Consider the following 22220-nt stretch of genomic DNA (forward strand, 5'->3'; position numbering starts at 1 on the left):
AAAATGTGTAAAACACTTGACTTACATAGGGCCTTCAGGTTCCAAACCCAGTAACCGCTTTCTGACTAAGAGAAGCTTGGGAGTGAAGTCTTGGATGCGCTGGATTCGAACCATCAGGTCTCCAACAACCTGTATCAAGGGGAAAAAGGAACTCAGCTCCTGAAATCAACTACTTAGGGATTTTCAGGATAAAAAAATACTTCATTTCCTACTACCAAATGAGGAGTGCCGTCTTGCACACTTCACACTTAACCATCATTGACAAAGGACTCATACCTATTTCTTAAAATATAAGTTACATTTATCACTTAAAAGAATGAATTTTTATTATTTCTATCTTCATGTTCTATAATAAAACGATTACTTCTAAACAGCAGTGCACAGTATTTTTCATTATGTCACGCTAATTACCTACAGTGATATTAAGATGTTGATTGGATAGGTTTATCAGATCTAGAGAATAAAACAGAACTAGAAACTCACCCTGACGATGACAGAGAAGAGAGATCGGCAGCCAGACGCGAGGTTCACGTACGGATCCAGAAGGTGCTCGTGTATGTGTGGGTGAGGGAAAAGAGAGAGTCTAGACAACACCGAGGTCACTTGTAAGTTCACATCGTATGGCTGTGGAGAGGTAAGAACAAAGACATTGGACGTTATTTATAGGCACTTAATTTACCATTTCAATTTGTCTTTTCAAGAAAGGAAAATCTACCATCTTTTCCTCTCTTCGCATGCTCTTCTACAATGAAAATATCTGTAACTAAATTAGCTCTCACCATCGCAAAGTACATTTATCACAGTCCCAAAACTTAACAAAAAACATGAATATAAACATATAGAAAAACCAAATATATAACACAGAATGTCTTTTTATGCAAGTTGTTTTAATTAATGAAATAGTTTAAGAGGTCATCAAAATTCACTAGTCACATGTAACATTAATTACAAACAACAGAGGGACACAAGAGCAAAGACAGAAGGGAAGGTATTAAAGCACTTTTAAATACACTAGCCTAATTTTAGAAATTATATTCCTCATCTCAGATTATCCAACTACTGCCAATTACCAAAGGTATGTATATAATAAAAATACAGTCACACCCATCACAAAACCTTGTTCAAAGAATAAAAACATTTGGGGGTAGAAATGGCTACCGTATGCCTCAAAGTGAATGAAAAGATCTGCAATGGTGATTACAGACAGAGACCATCTCATACACCGCATGGGCGTTATCCTCCCAGACAACTGTTGTGTACAGTTCCTCATACATTTTCTTGTATGTAGTATCAGAATTTTACTTGGATTCTAGTCCTTTAGTTTTAATCTGTTTATTCTTCATAGAAAGTGGCTTGGAGACGCTTTAGAGAGTGAGTCAAAATCAAAGCAACAAGCATATTGTACAAGAAGAGCTACTATTTTTGTGCCTAGAATTTTCAGCACCAGTCTCTCCTACCCAGTTTTTTTCTAAGCAGCCAGAGAAAACTGAGGGAGAAGTGGCTGCAGTGAGAAGGCTGAAAAGAAGCCAGGTGACTGGGTGGGTGAGAAACAGGTCGCAGCACGAGGGAGGGAGAGTGATTCAGGACCCTGCAAACACGGACCACAGGCTCTGAGTATTTCACTCTCATTCACTGAGCAGCTTTTAAACCCTGATCATGATGAACACCAATTAAGAAGTTAATGTTTGGCATTCAGAGGACAATAAACGGTCAGGTATGTGCCAGAAGGTATCAGAGATTCTGTTATGTGAACGAAACCTCAAGTCCTGTGTTACAGGTCTAATTATAAGTCTTTTTCACTTACTACTAGATTCATGAATATGGATTTTCTGGGAAAAAAGAAAAGCCATCCCTAAGTCACCCTATTCAAAATCTAGCCTTAAGCAAGATGAATGAAAAGGAGATACTATTCTACTAAAGAATAGTTTGAATTGTATATTCTCCTACTTAATACTTGCAATAGAATATCCTTCTCCAAGACTCAACTAGTACAATTAATTCACATTAAACTGTTTTAGGCACACACCTACACACAAGAACATTGTCTAAAATATTTAAGAAGAATGCATTTGTTAAAAAATGTAGACGACATCATTTAAAATAAAGCAAGTACAGTTTTATATGGGACTTCACTTCAGGTGGTTCAGATTTTACGTTACTAAATTCTGCCATTTACAACTGCTTAAATAAATTAATCAACAAAATCTGGCTTTAAACATTATACTGCCACTTCAATATTTTATCCATATGGAGTTACTTAGGTTTTAGCTTTATTTGGACAAGAATCTATGTCTTTGGCTAAGAAATTTAAGGTGATAGATTATTTTTTATTACTGTGAAATGAAGATAAATTTCACCTAGAAATTAGCTAAATTATTTAAATTCAACTAAATTTTAGATAGAAATTGTTCCACCATATCCTGAAATGGTCTCTACTTCATATTGGTAACAACTTTAAATAAAACAAGTTGGCCTTTTGGGGATTGTTTTTTTAATGCCTATTATTTTTTATCCCTTTATTTTGTACTGTATACAGTATTCACCTGAAATGAAAGCTAACCAGATTTTTCTGACATGTCAAATGGACGTGGCCCATTTTTGACTGAGCTCACACTAAATACAAGGTCAGAATTTTAAAGCACACTGATGTCACCAGCAAACTCAGCCTCAGTCTTTTGACTAAGGTCCAAGAATGTAGATAGTCAAAATAATAAGACTTAAGGCAAATTTTTAAAAATCTCAACAACTGATGTCTCTTAAGTTTCTAGTAATACCTACATTTAAGAAGATTTTTTTTAAGTATCTGAAATTGCTTTCTTTGTTTAGCTCTAACAAGTAAATCCAAATAAGAGGTTAAGGCAAATAATATCAACTTCACTTTAACAAGAAGAAAATGTGACAAGTGGCTGAGTGAGTTCCCGACATCAAATTCTTCCCTGTCAGGGTGGGAACAAGAACCTGGGCTTCCCTACATTTTTCTTGGTATCCTTTACACTCTGCTGTGGACCTTAGCATTTTACCACCTTTTAAAAACCACCAGCTACAAAGAACACTAAATGTTTTGTGCTATAAGGTATTTTTGAAAAATGAATGTTGTGAGAACCCAAGTGTCATGAATACTTGATGTTTTAACTTCACAGTTATACATATAGAAAACTAATTTATTAATTGTCCATAGTAAATGTTTAATACTCACCTGGTTACCCTGACCCCATGGGGAGTATATACTTAGAAAATATAAGCGAACATCATATTCAGCAAAAACATTTAGAGAAGAAAGAAAATGAAACTAGACTAAGCCCTCTTAATACACCAGAAGTCATGATTATCTTTGAGAGTTGACTATATAATGTTCTTACCAAAAAAGGCATGGAATACCAAGGGTTTTAAAGACAACACATTTCATATTAGCCAGAAGTCATAGTAATGATACTAAAGATTCAGCTTTTATAAAAGAATTCTAGGGTTACAGGAAGAATGACTGAGGCATCAGCTTGCACTGTGAGGGCTCTCTGTGAAATAAAAAGAATTTAAAGCATTTTGGAATAGTCTGTACCCAATGTTACCTTTTGTGCCAGCCCTCTACAAACTGAAGGAAAAAAATGCTCAAGTGTGATGAAGATTCAGCATAGATGTTTCAATTTAATTCAGAAACTACTTTTTAAATTTAGGCTCCTTTTTAGTGCTTTTGGTCAAAATTTTTCAAGACTACTGGCTTGATAATGATTGTTAAGTCTCTTGTGTATTAGCTGAATCAGACCCAAACTAAGCCTGGCAAACCAGCACAAAAAAACACAACGAACTGATAAACCCTGGCCACTCAGGGAGTTTACACAGCCGTGACTTACAGCGCCTAACACCTGCAGCAGCTGGATTTAAATGCTTTGGTTGTCAAGCATAAAATGAACAATGATAAAACGGCATACTAGAAATACAGCACATGCTATATCACAAGGTTAAAAGAGAAAAGGGACTTACTCTTCCGACTGACAACTATCAGGAACGGTAACTGACCGAAATCTAACCTAGTGAAGTACTTTTTATAGTTTATTTGACTTTCTGGTTATTGAAGACAGCCTGCTTATGAAGTAAGTTTCTTTTCTAAGTCTCTATGCTCACGTAAATATTTAACTAAAATGCTAAAAAACAACACAAAATTTAGTACACAATTTTAAATTAGTTCCAAGTTGGTTAACTGAGTTTCTATGCTGAGATATTATGCCAGGTTGTTTTATCTTAAGTGCGTATCCCAGGGCATAAAGCATTTCAAAGCTCTATCAGCACTGCTTGTTTGTCAAGGAGAGAGGGAGGGAGGGATTCTGTAATCCCGAATTCATTTCTCCTGCCTGACAGTAAGACAAACATAGCAACATACCAGCTGATGGTGATTTTTATTCACCTCAGAACAAGTAAATTTACCTTTTTAGTTTCACCTCCCCCTTATGAAAATGAGCACCATTCACAAGTTCTTTGAAGAAGCAGGTCCATCTAATACTGATCTGCAATTTTAACGAGACCAGTGTTGACATGACATTTAAGGTCTTTGCAATTGAACCTTACAAAGTTGACTCTATCTGTACTAAAACTATGCTAACTGTACTGACAAGAATGCTCCTAAGTCAGTCATAAAAGGAAGCACTCTCTAGTCACTTCCCAAACATGTCAAGGATATTAAGGCATGGCCTCTAATTGAGAAATTAAATATGCAGTTCTAACAGCTATCAGGCAAGATAAATGCTTTTAACATAATGAGTGCATGGGAATCCACCAGTCGTTGGCATATCAATCAAGCTTTATAGAAAAGTCATTTATTGAAAAAACTAAGAGAATAAAACTACTTTACTGAAGACCTAAACTGAGACTTGGGATGAACTCATGGTGAATGGTGACAAAATAGTACAAAAATTAGTATTTTAAAACTGATTACCTGATCAAGAATTCTTCCCATTCTGTCAAATAAAACTTTCAAAAAATGACCTTCAAAGAAAGCTGCTTCTAAATTGCACTTCTCCAACGCTTTTGGAAACCTGGGCCATTCCCATCGTAAGCAGATAGCACAGTAGTCCCGGAACTGAGGAGAAAGCATTTGGATCATTAAAGAAGAACCATCCCAAACAAACTGAGACTGAATAGAAATGGTTTTCTCAAACAGGCACACACAAACCCATTTGGATGCTGAGGGTCCGCTCTGTGTGCAGTGCATGGGACAGGGAAGAGGAGATGATTGAGATAACGTAACTAGAGGCACGAGACGAGATTATACTCGCCAGTACCGACATATGCTAATGAAAACAATGGGCCTATTGTAATTTGACCAAAGCACCCCTGTAACAACTGTGCTTCTGCTCTTTCCTTAAGAGGAATTTTATCCTTAACTTCTTTTGATCACAAATTTAGAGAATATCTAAAAAGGAAAGTAAGTCCTAGCTACATTTTCAAACCTGTTCTAAAATGTAAGGTTAATAGATGAACAGATGTACGTTATCTGAGAAGGCAAGCTTGATTTTCCTCTAAAGCACGCATACCAGGCATGCCGGTACGACAGAATAAAACAGCGCTGCTCCAAGTGCGGTCCACCAACTGCTTGCTACTCTCATGAGGAGACGAGTACAAAACCAGGAGTGAGCATTTAGAAAACCTGCACTGTCATTTAACTGAGTAAATTCTACGCTGAATCTAATAAAATAATCAGGGCATATTTTGTGGTTTTTATTTTCATTTTTCTAGTAGTTCATTTTTATAAAAGTGTTGGTCTGTGATAGACTGGAAATAGGAAGAAACTGGCCTGCCTCTCACTATGTAGAGTTTATCACTGGAATACAGATTTTGACAGGCACAAGACTATCTCATATAATAAAAATTAATTTAAAAGTCTTTCCCAATATGTAATGTACTTGAATTTAAACAAAAGAGATTTAGAGTACAATTTCTTTCCACATTCGTTCCCTTCCCAGGTTCTCTTTATTCAATAAAGCAAAATTACTTTGACCTCTCTAGCTTATAAATTACCTGACATTAAAACAAAAAATTCTCACCATGAAGCACTAACTTCAACTTCTTAAAGAAAAATGTATTTCAAATCATTAAAGTCAACTGCCTCAATATATTGTGAGTTTTGAACCATTTGGCTTACAATAGACAATTTTCTTTATAAAACCACATCCTAGCATTTAATAAAGCATTTTTACATGAACACTTCTGAAACTCTGATGTAGAAATAGTTTAAAAATTTTCTATCCTTTCTGTTTTCTAGTATTTCTTAAACAATCATAAGAACTGCATTTGTAATCAGGAAATGGAAATGAAACCTTACAGAAAAAATAAAGGCAATTTAAAAAGCCAATTGGCACTACTGAAATTGGTACTCATTTTATTGCCTTTACTTCACAGGGAAGTACTTGCTACCTAATCCCTCGTTACTCAGGTAGTGATGGGGTGTTGAATTCAGGCTGAAAGCATTATGAATGAATTAGAGGAATACTCAAATCAATTGTTTAAAGCACTTCCATCCAAAGGATTTAAATGAAAATAAAATGTGTATTTTTCCGACTTGAGACATTTTAACATTTGGAATTTTTAAAATTCTACATAGAAGAAAGAAGACCGAGAGAAGGCCATTTAATAACTAAGATGAGACCTGTGAGAAAGTAGCTCAGTGAGGTTGAGAGCCAGCCTGCAGGGGACAGAGCAGCGAGCGAGTGTGACAAAGGTGCCCAGATACATCACTGCGTGTGTGGAAGGGGTGGGGAGGGGCAAGGGAGGGTGGCAGGCAGAATCATTTAAAGATCAGCTTTTGGATTCAAAGGAAAAAGGAAAGAAAGGGAAGACAGAGGGAGGGAGGGGGGCAAAAAGAAATCTTAAGATAGGGACACACAGTCAGTGAAATGCAAAGGTCACCTGCAGAAAGTCAAAGTCAGGAGAGTGAAGTTGAGGTCTTGCAGAAAGAGGGAAACCTTTAGAGACCAACCGTGGGAAATGTGACGAGATGCGCGTGTGTGCACTCTTACTAGATTTCATTTCAAAACATGAGTTGCTTCACTTACCTGCCTGTGAGCATCTCGGAGGTAGGTGTCATATCCAGTGCCCTCAACATGGTAGGATGATTTTGCTTCATCGGGTACCAGACAGAGAAAACTTAAATGAAAAAGTCCTAATCAATAACATAAATACTCTCCCGATTCAATACCTTTAGAGGTACTAAACTATTTAGTGATATCTTCAGTTGAGTCAAGTATTAATGCAAATGGGAACATGGGAAAAAATTTACATGTTCTTAAGTATTTATTTTGAATCAGTCTTATAATTCACTGACTAAATACTCTTTCATTATTTAAAAGATTTTACTAAAAAATTACTCATTCCATTTAAAGTTGAAGTAAGCCTAAGATGACTTTTTTTTCCTTTTACATTACAGCACAATGACAGGTTGGCCTGATATTTGTTAATCTCAGGAAACTGACTTTTAAGTAATGTAATTTAAGATTCTTATGCACTCTAATTTTGCATCTTGAGCTACATGCAATTTTCTCTAAAGTCATCTGCCAGAACCAGGCATATTTATCAGCGTAGCACTGCAAAGGAAGACAAAGAAGAAAATTCCCAAAGAATGGGTACTTTAAAAAAAATGTAAAGACATAAACTAACGAAAAGGAATAGCCCTATGCTTAGCATACACAAGTACCTGCCTATTAAGTACAATTTGTCAAACTGGAAATTCTCATTGTTGTTCCACTTGGGAATTACTTAAAATTTTTATATTAAAAATAAGTAGGGTACTTTGAAGGTGTATATAACCCTACTACTCATTTTGATTTCTATGCCAACAGTAGAGTTTTCTCTTTTGCTATTGACTGTTACCCCTAGGCTGTCACTTGCTACATAAACATGACAAAAAGCTGACATAATCTTTAGATTAAGGGAGGGAGGATGCAGCTCATAATACATCCCTGTAACAATCTAAGAACAGAACTATTGTATGTTATAAAAACAACTAAAAGAGGTATACGTCAAACTCACCTATTTACAATTTTATGGACTTCAGTTTTTCCATCATTTTTGGGGTGGTCTGGAGTAGCAGGAGGTGAAGAAGTAAGCCACTCTTGATTTGACAAAGTGTTATCTGGTGAAATGTCAGTAAATAATGGATCTTCTTCCAGATCTCTAAGTGTAATTTAATGATGTATAAAAAAAAAATTTATTATATTTTCTAAACCCCAAAATTTCCCACTATGTTCTTAGGAAATATTACATAATTTTGCTAATGAAAGAGTTATGGAATAATGTATTTATATCTTATAAAGAAATTAATGTTTTATATGACGTCAAACTCAAGAATATATGGGTTTTGTTTAGGTTTAATGAATAATACCACCTGTAATTTAAAGGGATGGTGATATAACGGCATCTAAATTTTATTTTTTAAAACCTTAAACTGTTAAGAGGTATTTTTTTATGGATAAGGGAAAAAATAAGAGAGAAAATTATAGGTCTATATAAAACGCCAAATTCGTGGATTCAGAAAGGAAACTCACACTGCTCCTGCTATCAATCCATTCTCCGCCACATCTTTATCTTCTGGGCACACAGGTTTATATTCTGTATAATTTCTTTCCTCAAGATTTCTTAGGACCAAGTTGTAAAGAATGTGCTCATTGGGTTTTTGTAAAAGATGTTCAAACATTCTTAAAGTCATTATACTTATCTGAAACCAAAAACGATAAAGAGTAACTGAAAAATATTTTTAAATAAGTTATTCTTTTTGTCATCCTTTAAGTCATGCTTTCAGTTTTTAAGCCACATGAAAAAGAGCCCATACTCAAAACATCACAAGTATATTAAAATCAGCATTTCAAAGAATCTAAGTCTAACTCAAAATCATTAAACAGCTCACCTCATCAGATATATGATCACAATGTTCAATTAACCTCTGTCTTAAAGGATGTGTGCTAATTTCTGCCAGCGTTTCTGGATCCCTCTGTTCTCCAAGGATAAAATAAACCACTTCTTGAAGCAAAATGTCAGACGTTACTTGCCGAACAATGCGGTGCAGCAGAGCAGTTGATGTCAGAATACCCATCTCAGAACTGCACGCGACAAACAGGTCATTAGTGGGCAAAATAACATGGACACAACAAATTTTTTTTTTTCAGGAAAAGAGGCCACTCACGTTTGCATTAACTGAGGTTCCATGACACCAATAAAAAATCGTTCATGAACAGCTTTGGCAAGAGCAACAGCAGCAGTCTAGGTGATAAGCATAATTTTTTTTAATGGGAAAGGGAGATTAATTTGTAACATCAATAAATCAGTTTGTACTCTCCATCCAAATTAATGTGGAAAAACAAACTTACTGATTACCATCCTGTTGATGGCATACAAGCCTGGATTAGATGTTAGCTATTGGGTCCTTTACATTTTATCTAAATTTCTAACAACAAGAGAAACAGGAGAAAAATACCCCAATCAACTTACATTGGGGAATTAACATCTCCCCAAAGAGGAGAAATGGAGGGAGACGAATTTTACCTTGTGAAGCTTTCTACTGGAATATTTAAAGAAATATAAGGGCAGAAGTTGAACTGTGATTTATCCTATAGTTACAATACACACACACATAGATATATACATGTTGGTTTATTTGGTTTTATTTATTTTTACTATGTCATCCTAAGACAATTAAGATATATTTGCACATATAAACTGAGGATTCAAATTTCATTAATAGACATTTAGATTTTTATATTATCAATAAACAACAAAATCATCAAACCTTTTGTGCTTCCTTTATGAGTTGATCACAATAATCAAACCAGGAAAGAAATGAAATTAAGGCTCGTTTTCCTGGAAATGCTGACGCATCTTCTTTATGACTATATGAGTCCAAGCTGTAGGACAAGGAAGAAATGCTAAGTCCAAAGTTATCCAAAAGTGTTAATCCAATTTAATACACACAGAAAAATGAATGCACACAAATGAATTCACACAGTGTGATATATTTACACAGGCAATGCTGGATGGCAACCAGAAGAGGATTTTATAAAAGAAAGCCAAAGATAAGAGAAAACCTTTTAAAGAGAAGTTATAAATAATTTTCACTCATTAAGTGGGAAGAGAGAGACTACAGAGAATGCAGCTATAGGAGAAAAACCATTTAGACAGTTTCTCACTGTCCTGCCACAAACTTGACCAAGTAAGAGGAACAAAAAGTCAGGGGTTCTCAGCCACTGGCGATGGGCGAGAAGAAAGGTTAGGGAGGATCCGTGGAAAGAATGACTGGCCTGCTTGTTTTCCTGCCTTAAGACACAATCCAGCAGTAATGCTAACCAGTGGGTCTGCCCTACGGATGCGGACAGAATACAGGGTGGAGAAAAGCAAGCAAAAAAGCAAAGAAGGGTTAATATAATACCCTGAAAACCACTAACAGGTTACCAGGCCAAAGATTTAGACTGCTTACAGGTGGTGAGATTATGGGTAATTTCATTTATGCTGCTTTTTACTTTTTAATGATTTATAAATATCCTGGAATAATCACATTTTCCTGTGAGAATCAAGATAGGGGCCCTAAATGGGGTAAAAGAGTGAGGAAGGATTAGACACTGTGGGCAAGCAGGCCATGAAACACGGGAGACTGCCCTCGAGGCCACAGAACATATTTATAAAAAGAGGATCCCTTCTTTCAGGGTTTTTTGTTTCTTAAGAAAATAATGAGATAAAGTTATTAGTCTTAATGTTATAAAGGTCTTGACTGATCACTGTTGTGGACAAAGAAAAAGTCATTTGACTACGTTAATAGCTGGACTGTTGCCACACCAATTCATTCCTGATTGATAACAAATTTAAAACAGGACTCATTACTGATCACTAGTAACGTTACTTTTTTCAAAGCTCAATACCTCTATTATTGCAAATAGAAACAGATTTACAAGTGTAGAGGTAAGAAGCCACTTTATGGGCAAACACAAATAATGGTTCTTACCCCCAGTTAATCGCTTCCACTGTTTCAATATCCAGCGGGTCCACGGACTGAGGGAGGGCCCTGTACAGGGAGGCCAGTCTGTCTGTCAGAAGTTCACACAGGCAGGTGCTCTGCGTGAGGCACTTGGCGGCTGCGGGCTCGGGCAGACTGACCAGCAGCATCAAGCCCTCGCAGGCTTTCACAGCGATCCGGCCGTCCTGGGGGAAAGAGCACAGAGCCCTTCAGTTCCTGGATTAGATGTACGTCAGGCTGTTTGGAGAGATGTGACTTTAGAAGGATGTGGTGTTTTACACTAAACTAAGAATAGCATTGTTTTTCCATTTTAAGTACACATAACTGTAATCACGTCAGAAAAAGAGTAAAGATGATGACTCACAGGACTTCTGGTAAGATTTAGCAAAGAGTTCACTAAGTTGTAGTCCTGGTTTGGACGGACAAGTGTGGCCTCTGGCAGTGAAGTGATGGTGAGACCTTCCACGCTTGTGGACAGATCATCTATCTGATGAGGAGGCTCATCTCCTAATTCTGCTTGCTCCACTCCAACAGCACCAGACAGCTCCTCCGGCTGACAGAACTGCCCTGTATCTGTTGACAAGGAATCTTGACCTTTTAATGTGTCTTCTGAAATTACATTTGGTGCTCCTTTGGAAGCCAGTGATTTCAACTTATTCTGAAAAGGAATATGTATTTTGTAATATTCACATCAAAAACCTTATAAAACAGAAATCATTTTAATGGGGTTTTCTATAATTAGCATTCACTGTCTAGCCAATGTAACAGTGTTATGACAGATATTATGATAAAAGTGTTATGACAAATAAAAATACTCAGCCTTAAACTGTGTTTTAGGTATTTTTTAATTGCATAGGTCTTTATGACACTCTTCACACTGTCTACAAAATAATTCACACTGACCATAAGCAATAAGCAACATTAGTGGTAACTACCTGACTATTACTGAAAACACTGATGTTACTGGGGGGAAAAAAGATTCAGGAGGTTTCAATTACAGTTAGTTGTTTTCTCATCACTGAGCTACTAAAAATATATAGCAGGCTCAACGTTGATTCTTCTAAGACCAGTTTCCTAAGATTTTCCTTGTACTTTGGCTCTGTAAAGAGAACTCGATATTCTGAGGACATTTTTATTAGTGGTTTTGAGGATAAAGTAATATTTGCTTGAAATGTTTGCCCCTCCCCACAGCCACTGACTGCCCCCAAGAGAATCTTAACTGAAGCCAATTATTAGTTTCAAGGCAAAAGTATCTTACTTTCCATTTGAACACTGGAGCAAAAACCAAATCACACACACCTGTTAGAACGGATCATAAACCAGCCTCTCCACAGGGCCCACCGCAGCATTTACCCATCACAGAAGTGCATTAAATACTGGGTGAATTCAATGTTCTACTCTTCCCAGGTTATATTATGGATATCGTAAATCCCTTTTATTACTGTTAGAAGTATAGTTCAGACCAATCTTCTTGAGAAATTGAGCTCACAGCACATATATTGAAAGAAAACAGTTCCATGGAACTAAATGAATACATGAAACAACTTCCCAATTTCAAATTTGCACATCATCTTACCACACTGATGGACAGTGACTTCAAAGGGGTATGGGAGCAACTTGATAATATGGGTGAATGTAGTAACCACAGTGTTTTTCATGTGAAACAAAAATCAATTGCACATCACAGTCTATCCCACCTAAAATAGTAATGATATTGTTGGGAGTGGTATCTCAATACCACTGTGAGAGGAAGAACAGTCTTAGAATTAACACTCACTCCTTAGTGTTTCTCAGTGTGACTCAAGACTGCTGGCACCATGGTCTTCTGTGGGGCTTGATGACTGCAGGTTCCTGGGTCCCACCCAGACCTACTGAACGAGAGCATCCAGAGGTGGAGGCGAGGAACCAGCGTTTGGAAGAAGCCCCCTCGGTGACAAGGAACTGCTGGCCTCTCTTGCGCTCTGGTTCTTACTGTTCTCTTTCTACTCTGGGACTTCACTGGCACCCACAGCACAGCTACATTCTTAACCCCCAAATCTCTAAAACCCAGACTGTGCTCCCAAACTGTGTATTTGCGATACCAAATACCTGCTAACTACCTCCATCTGGATATCATGACATCTCAAAGAGCATCCAGAACCAAAATTACCATTCTTCTCCTCAAAGCGAGTGCCCTCAGGGCTTCCTTTCCTTCAGAGGCAGCCTGTTGGTTCGGGAATTGGAGTGTTCCTCATCCTGTCTCCTGCCTCCAGTACAAGCCTGCTGAGTCCACCTCTGGAGTCCCCTGAGGACTCTCACTTCACTCCGACCTCCTGCTTCTGACTCACTTGTTACTTGCTGTCCGGGTTACTTCACCAGCTTGAAAGTTAGCTTCCCCGCTTTTGTCTCTCTTCTCAAAGGAATCCACTGTACAAGCTGCTACCACCAATTTAACTTCTTAAGGCACAGACACCATCATGTAATAACATCTCTGCTCAAAAATCCTCAGTGGCTCCCACAAATACCTCAGCCAACTTGTACAGGAGCCAGTCAAAGCCTTGGACAATTCCTAGTCCATTTGTCTAGGCCTTTTCTTACCACATATCCTAATTATATTTTTTCCTGAATGCACCACAAACTCTTTTATCTTACTCATTCTTATCCAAATATCTGTCAAGGTTTATGTCAAATATAACCTCTTCCATGAATCTTTCCTGGTGACCTAAAACAGATATAATTTCTTCATCCTACAAATACTAAAGGCACATTTACTTTCCTTTCTTACGGCACCTTGCTCTACCTTAGATGACTGTATCTGAGGATTAGTCTTATTCTCATCACCAGACTATAAACTTTAGCGCAATGACTTTCTAGCTCATTACCATATGCACTGAATCCATAATAGATGCATAAATTAGCTAATAAATGAACAGAACTTACATTTCAGGGGATACATGCTTGGGAATTGCAAAGTACTTTTGTTACTATCTATACTTACAATTAATAGAGCTGCATTTCTCTGAACATTCATTCCATAAGTATTAATTAAACAGTTATTATGCACCATGCTAGGTACCAGAGAAGCTGTGGGGACCCAAAGATTAATGAGTCTTTGTCTTCAAGGAGCTTATCAACCAGCAGAAAATAAAGTGCATACAAATAACTCTAATGCCAGGGAGACTGTACTGACATTAAAAGCATATGAATAATCCTATGAGTTCAGAAAATGGAGAAGCCTACCACCTCAGGCTTTGGAGAAGTACATGCTATAAAACTGTTGCATTATAGCAGATATGTTACTAATTCTGAAGGGTGTTCTTTGCACTGATGTCTAAATATAAATATTTTTCTGAAGATAAAGTAAATAAAGAACATCTCATCATAAACATACATATGCCTGCAAATTTTCTCTGCTTCTAGGCTATGGCTGTGTACTTCTGAAGAAGTTTCAGAGAGTCTGAGAAAAATCCCTTAATGCTTAAGCATGGAAAATAATCCACGCATTTAAAGTAACTAAGGTATCTGAGAAAACTTCAGTAAAGTGAACTTTCAGAAAAAAAGTCATACTTAACCAAATTAGGATATTTGGTATATTTGTATCAAAAACTAAAATGGCTATGATATCACCCTCAATAATAAATCTTTAAAATCTGAAATCCTAAGGTTCTTCCAGCCATTTTGAAGCAAACTTTCAAAATATGATGCTTACTATGAAAAACAGGCATCCCTAGTCCTTTGAATTACTGCCTAGAAATTTAAATTCATGCAATTCTGCAGCTTGGCTGTTTACCTACCACCAGTAAAACTGCAGAATAAAATCCTGAAGTACTTATTTAGTAATGTGCAATAGAACAAGAACCCACCTATTAGAATGGCTAAGATTTTAAATCAGAACAAAACAAAACTGTAACAAGACCCACTCTGACAAGGATGTGGAACCATAGGAACTCTTACAATTTTGACAGGATGCACAATGATAAACCCACTTGAGAAAACAGTTTGGCAGTTTCTTATGAAAATAAATATACACTTACTACATGATCCAGCAAACCTACTCTTAAGTATTTACCCAAGTGAAATAAAAACCTAAAGTCATACAAAAACCTGCATGTGAATGTTTCTAATAGCTTTACCCATTAATTGCTCCAGACTGGAAACAACCCAGAACTTCCTGGAATGAAGAATGGATAAATAACTAACCCTAGCACACCTGTAGAATGGACTACTACTTAACAATATAAGGACCAAACTCATGGATGAATCTCAGGCGCATTATGCTAAGAAAGCCAGACCTGAAAGGCTGATTACATTTTATGACTTTCTGAAAAAGAGAAAACTTGGGGCAGAAAACAGCTCTGTGATTGCTAGGGTCGGCGGGTGCAGGAGGGTGACAGAACTGCTGTGCAGCTTCACTGTGGCAGCGATTACACAACTGCATGTTTGTCAAACTCAGAGAACTGCAGACCAAAAAGACTGAACTGAACTGTATGCAACATATACCTCAATCAAAAAAATAAAAACAATCAAAAAAAAAAAAAAAAAGGAAAACAAAAAACTTTTTAAAAAAAACTAAAAAAAAAAAAAAAAAAATTATTTTTACTAATATACTCCTAAATGACTTCACTGCTGGAAAAAAAAAAAGAATGAAAACAGGAAGTACACAAAAATTATTTTCTAATTTAAAACCAGAAATAAAATCCAAAATATCAATGGATTTAAGTAAACTAGATTCGGTGACTATGGCTAAGAAAAGAGTACAAAATAGCCGGGCAATCCCAACTGCTTTGCCAGGCTGGAGAGGTGACCTGGGATTATTCACGTCTTGTTCAAATTCACACACATCATCCCTACCCCAGGCCAGATTACCCACACTCACACTACAGCAAGTATGGTGAAAATATGATGGCTTATAAATTCTTGTGACTTCTTTCTCCCTGGTTTTCCTTTAAGCCATCCTCCTTCTAAGCCTTGACTTTGTATTTGTCCAGTCCCTGCACCACCCCAAATATCTGGTTCAACGACACAGTTTGAAAATTGTTTTTCTCAGCAGATTTCAAGTGAAAATAAAATAGTGATTGTAAACGAAAAATAATTCTGGGAAGGAAAACAAACTACTGGATATTCACAAAATATAATTCCCTCTAATATTATTCACAGAATTCAATTTTCATAATAATTTTAATGTAAGCATACTTTAAAGATTGACAAGAAGGATGCCATACCTCCAGAAAAAAGTTAACCAAGTAGGGATTTTGTTTCAGTTTGGCACATACGATACAGAGAAACTGAATTTCTTCATTTTCCGTTGGTGTTGCAAGGACTTCACCGCAGAGTCGAATTAATTTCTGTCAAAAAAAATTGTTTTAATGTTTTTAGTTACTTTTTTAAGTATGTAAATAGCCATCCATATATCTTAAAGATATTTACATTTTTCAAATAATGCAAATACCTTGCATTATTCAGATAAAACACTATTTACAATCACCTATATCAAAATTAATTTACTAATAGTAAATTTTTCAAATATATTACCCTAAAAAAATAATGAGGCATCTAATAAACTAAACTCTCCTTGAGATATCACAGGGATAAGTTAAAGGAAAAACATATAAGACTTTAAAAGAGAAATATAAAGACATGAAGTACATTTAATACAGTGTCATGCATAAAGAAAGCTCCATATCTGCTTATTTGCGTGTTATTTTTAGGAAAATTTCCTTTATTATTTTTACTCTTAAGAAATCATATACAATTATTTCCATACTGAAAGAAATTAAACCAAATAATTTTATGTAACGGTAACAAAATACCTGCACTGGCCTGTATACATTAATGTGTGGAAGCAGCGGCTGCCGGATTCTTCCCAGAAGCTTAGTATAGAATACTAACACCTGCTGTTTCATCCCTGGAGGACACTGAGCAGGGGAAAAAAAAAGAAAGCAAAACAGAACAGACAATACAAACACACTTACTCAAAAACTTAAAAAGTAGGAGATAATGTATGTGAATGTATCCCACCCTCAAAAGTCAAAGCAATTAGCCAATTAATGACTGTCAGAATAAAATTTTCAGTGAAATATTAATGACTGGTATTCTAGAAATAAAACTACACCTGGGACTATAATAAAGCATATGGGACCCTAGGCTGAAGAAATTACAGCCAGCATGGTGATAATGTGCTGCTGAGCTTAGAGTTTGGTTCAGGCAACGCCAACCTGTTCATATTCTCAATGCTAGGGTAATGTGAAACTTTTACAGTTAATTCCTTGGCCAAAGTAAAGGCAGAATCTTGTTACTCATACTAATAACAGGTAATCAGTAACTTTCTATCACATATATGTAAAAGCCTTCTAATACAATATGTAAATAAAAGGATCTCTATGGTATAAACTGCTTTCAGTCTCATAAAACTTTTAAATTGGTTGCAAAATTATTTACATTATTCTAGGCAATGAATATTTAATTAATAAATCTTTATAGCATGACAGTTGTCTTAAATATTTGCTAAACAGTAGTAAAACTGACGATTACCCACGCGGTAGATAAAGACTATGAATTAACAAGGTTAAACAAGGTTAATGTGTTCTACTACTAACCTACTTGTACTGCTTCACATTTACAATATAGTCACAAAATAATTTATTTCCAAAGCATCAGCATAGACATGTTATCTGGAAATAAGATTTTTTAAAGACTGCCAACACCTTGCATTATTCAACTAAAACATTAATAGCTGCAATCACCTATAACAAAATAAATTTATAGTAGTACAATTATTAACATTTGCTCAAAGATGATTATTTTTTCAATTTAGTGTTGTACAATCCCTCTCTTCAATGGACAGGAAAAAGAAGGAAGGGAATGAACTGCAGGGTATTAGGGAGCAGATATGCTGTCTAGAGAATATAAATTGCATGAATTTAACTTGAAAATGAGATGGAGTCTTACAGATTTACTTAAAGGAAACTACCTTTAATACTACACTATTCATAACTCAATTTGGTGTTTAAACAAATTAGTTTGGGTTTTTTTTTGGTTAATTTTCATGTATATTATAGAAAGTCACAGAACAGAAGCATAGATTTTAGAGTTGGGGAAGGCCACTTGAGGATCACCTCCTTGTCTGTAAGGTGGGGGGGAAGAGGAACCAGAGAGACCTGCTGAAGGTCACGGTGTAGTAGTGACAAAGCCAGGCCTCGGGACCTGAAGCCCGAGCTCCCCTTCCTCCACACCACCACATGGTTGAAACCTGACTTTAGAAGTAATTTGAAAGTTCTGCAGTACAGAATATTATTTACATATTATCAGTTTGGTAAAGATTTCTCAAGATTAATTCAGCCTAAGAACTTGAATTGGCTCCACTCATCAGAAATGTCAGAATAATCAGTAACATTCTCTTTCAGGATAATGAAAAATAATTCCTATTTTTGCAACCCAATTTTCACTGGGCTCCTTTTCATTTCCTTTGATTCTGAGTACATACACTTGAGTTTATTTTCATAAATGTTTACACTGTCATTTTAAGCAGCCTAAGCACCGTTGTTGCCTAGAGCACTGGGAGCTTTGCTATCTCTGGAAGGTCATATCTATATAGGCTACACAGTTTTCTTTTTTTTTAACTATATTGACTTGAATCCTGTCATGCTTAATGCATGCCTCTATAATTAAATTTAGTACCTGGAAGAGTCTTTATCTCTAAGACATTAATGCATGTATTACATGCCCAAGAACATGATATGTAGGAACTTACATCAGCTTTTCCTAAGGTATATAATGTTTCTAAGATCTTGTGATGAAGTAAATATTCCATACATGGCCCGGTTTCTCCAAATTCTCGTTCATTTTCTTCTTGTAGCAATATATCTAACATCTGTTCCAGATGAGATGGAATATTTGTATCTGTCACTGGGGCTTTATCATCTAAACAATAAAAAAACATCAAACATTCAAATATTTTTAAACTGTGTTTAAAATATTTGAAACATATTTGCACCTAAAATACTCTTTGTATTTCCCTATTCTTACTCCAACTGAAAAAATCTTAAGTACACACTTCAGTGAGGTTTGTACTCACTGTATAATTATCTTTGCTAGAATTTGGATGATGCTTTTCACCATATTCTTATTCAAAACTGAATCAATATTCCAAAATACATTCTATAAGCTAGTATTTATGCATAATTCAGAAATGAGAGCCATTTATATGGGAAATGGGCACATGATCTGGAAAAATACAGATAACATCAGAATTTTGTATGCACTTGAAATTAAAAGAAGTTTTTCTCAATTAGCCAGTTCAGAAGATTTGAATTTTAAGTCTCTTTATACAGAAACAGGTTGGCCTTGAACATTAAACTGAAAAATGTAGGATATGTGGAGAGGACATGTTCTGTTTTTGATTGCTGCTGTGTTACTTCTTAACATTGGGAAGTCAGACACTTAATGCCCCTCATTCATCTCCATCAATGAAAACATGAGGAGCTCAAAGAAAAACTCTCTATTAAAAATTGCTGACCTCTCCTTTGGTTAACAGAATCAAAGCTGCTTCTCAGGAGAATTTTTATTAAATATTATTGATTTTTTAAAATAAAAATTCTTTGATACTGCAGTTGGACTTGAAAATAATATGGTTTTATCAACCTATCTTTGTCGTACAAGAGTTAAATTACTCTTAACAAAATGTGCATGTTTAAATACAAAATGTATTTGGAAATGCCAAGATCTTAGTTATGTCTCTATGGCCACTTACTTGGTACTTCTTTAGTCTGTAAAACACAATCTTGATATGCTATGTATTTCATGATATATGCCTTTGTATACACATGTATGTACACACACACAGTACAAACCATAATACTGTTTTACAGAGAAAACAACAGAAAGGGTCACCCTTATAGGTCCACCCAGGACATATGTATCAAATCTGATACAGTATGGGAGGGTTGTTAAAAGCTGCAACCTGGATAGACACTTGGATCCAAATCTGGGCTCTGTCACTTTTAGTTGGATGACTTGAATAAATAACTTAAGCCTCAGTTACCAACATGCATAAAATGGAGCTAATAAACACTAGTAAATACTGTTGTATGATTTCAGTGAAACAATGTGTATAAAACCCAGTGCTTTAGCATATAGTAAGAATTCAAGAAATGGTAACTTAGGTCATCTCATTTCATATTCTTCTAAAATGAGTAGTCTAGTGCTTATAAAAGATAATTTGCAAGTTCATTTCAAACTTACTTTTTTAGAATTTTTTCCCTATAATTGAAAACTTTATATAGACATTCCAAGAAAAAATGTTCAATCACGGTTTGATTATAGTTATTTATGGAGAAAAATGATAAGACTTTTAAAATTGAGAAATAAATGAACTGTAAATCTGATTTGACAGACTTAAAATCCTAGCTCCCTAAAAGACAAGATCTAGTTTCTGCCATCCACTCTCATCATTCCTAAGATAGATTTAGATCTCTATGCCTTTACATATGCTATTCATTCTACCTGAAATGTCTTTGCCCTCCTTAGCTACTTCATAAACTCCTACTTAACCTTCAAAATCCAGGTCAGACACTGCCTCCTTGTTCACCTTTTTTGTTCTCCCAACGTGCCTGACACAGACTTCTTTGTCCCATTCTTTATTGTAATGTATGCACTTACTTCTGCTAGTAGATTACAAAAAATTATTTAAAGTAAGAACTTAAAGCCTTTCCTTCAAAGCATTTCCTTAAAGCCATGCCAGGGTAAAAAATTCACATGGGCTAAGAAGTATCTTTTGAAAAGGCAGCTCCTCTCAAAAATCTTTTTTGTAGATCTGTTGTCTAAATATCCAAATTTAGAAATTATATTTTGCATTTAAAGTTTTATTTATATATATATAAAGGACACATGTCCAACCTGCATATGCAATAGTGTTTACCTATACATTCCTCAAGACACTCACAGCGCTATGTGGCAATGCTCTTGTATTTCTCTATTTCAGGGGGTTGCCAAATTGGCTGTAGGAAACCAATCCAGTGCTGCCTTCTATTTTCATAAATACATTTGTATTGAAACAATGGAATGCTATTCTTTTACGTATCGCTGCTGGCTGCTTTTACACCACAGTAGCAGAACCTAGTAGTTACAACAGAAACTGCATAGCCCACAAAGCCTAAAATATTTACCATCTGGCCCTTTACAAAAAAGTTTGCCAACCTTTGACCTAATTTATTCCCATTCCCTAATATTCTCTAAGAAAAACAGAAGCAACCTGAAGATGACTTTCAAAGACTCCCTATACCACATCTACCCTCTTCCTGAATCTATACCCATATACTCTGCTTCCTACCTTACTTTTATGAACAGTCTACATGCCCAGTAAGGTTAGATCCCACCCCCTTCTCTACTTAAGGATAATGCTCAGAAATGATCTCATCTGACTCTTAATATCCACCTTTCTCCTTCTACTATATCATTCCCATTGAGGTACAAATTGCACTATCTTCCATCTTTCAAACAAATTTTAAAACTCATTCTTGACGCCGTATCTCCCTCCGGCTATTGCTCCACTTCTCAGCTCCCATTTACATTAACATAAGAGAGCAGTGCATACACATTGTCTATACATGTTCTCTTAAACTTACTCTAATCAGATCTTCTTTTTCTTCCTGCGATTAAAACAACCCTTATCAAGACCACCAATGAGCTGCTTGCAGGTAAATGCAATGGTTCACCCTTGGTCTTCATAAATTTTACATCACCAACATCTGACACAACTAATCCCTCTCTCCTCTTCTTCTAGCATCCGGGATACCTTTTTCTGTTTGCTGTCTTCTACCCCGCTGGTAACAGCAGTTTCCTTTGCTATTGTTCTCATCTTTCCAACCTTTCAACATTAATGGCAAGGGCTCAGTTCCTGAATGCCTTCTCTCTTCCATGTATCCTTACTCCCCAGATAATCTCACTAGTCTAGTGGCTTTAAATCCTACTTACATGTAATAACTCTCAATTTTCTATCTCTAGTTTAGACTCTGACTCCACATTCCAGATTCCTATTTCCAACTGTCTACTTGACAAATCCAGCTGTATATACACTTGGTGTCTCAAATTTAACTTGCCCTCAAACTTAAGTGCTCTTACAAATCTGTTCCTTCTGCTCTCCCCATATGTAGTAAGTGGCCTTTCCATTTTTCCAATTGCCTAAGCCCAAAACTTTGGAGTTTCCTTGACTCTTATTCTCTCATTCCCAACATCCAGCCCATCAACAAAGCTTCCT

General features: G+C 36.0%; 1 protein-coding gene across 1 annotated transcript in view; it reads right to left on the reverse strand.

Annotated features, from left to right (window-relative positions):
- The window catches only part of FHIP2A (FHF complex subunit HOOK interacting protein 2A), a 32667-nt gene that overhangs the window by 3345 nt on the left and 7102 nt on the right, over positions 1-22220 (reverse strand). Inside the window, exons 3-16 of the mRNA XM_037011385.2 lie at positions 18717-18886; positions 16777-16881; positions 16189-16311; positions 11352-11645; positions 10976-11172; positions 9770-9884; positions 9167-9243; positions 8891-9083; positions 8532-8701; positions 8017-8160; positions 7044-7134; positions 4928-5071; positions 484-624; positions 26-129 (exon numbers count right to left, since the gene is read on the reverse strand). Of these exons, the coding sequence (XP_036867280.1) occupies positions 26-129; positions 484-624; positions 4928-5071; positions 7044-7134; positions 8017-8160; positions 8532-8701; positions 8891-9083; positions 9167-9243; positions 9770-9884; positions 10976-11172; positions 11352-11645; positions 16189-16311; positions 16777-16881; positions 18717-18886 (2068 nt within the window). The remainder of the gene's footprint in view (positions 1-25; positions 130-483; positions 625-4927; positions 5072-7043; positions 7135-8016; positions 8161-8531; positions 8702-8890; positions 9084-9166; positions 9244-9769; positions 9885-10975; positions 11173-11351; positions 11646-16188; positions 16312-16776; positions 16882-18716; positions 18887-22220) is intronic.

The sequence above is a fragment of the Manis javanica genome, chromosome 7, assembly GCF_040802235.1.
Source record: "Manis javanica isolate MJ-LG chromosome 7, MJ_LKY, whole genome shotgun sequence".
In the NCBI taxonomy this organism is placed as follows: Eukaryota; Metazoa; Chordata; class Mammalia; order Pholidota; family Manidae; genus Manis; species Manis javanica.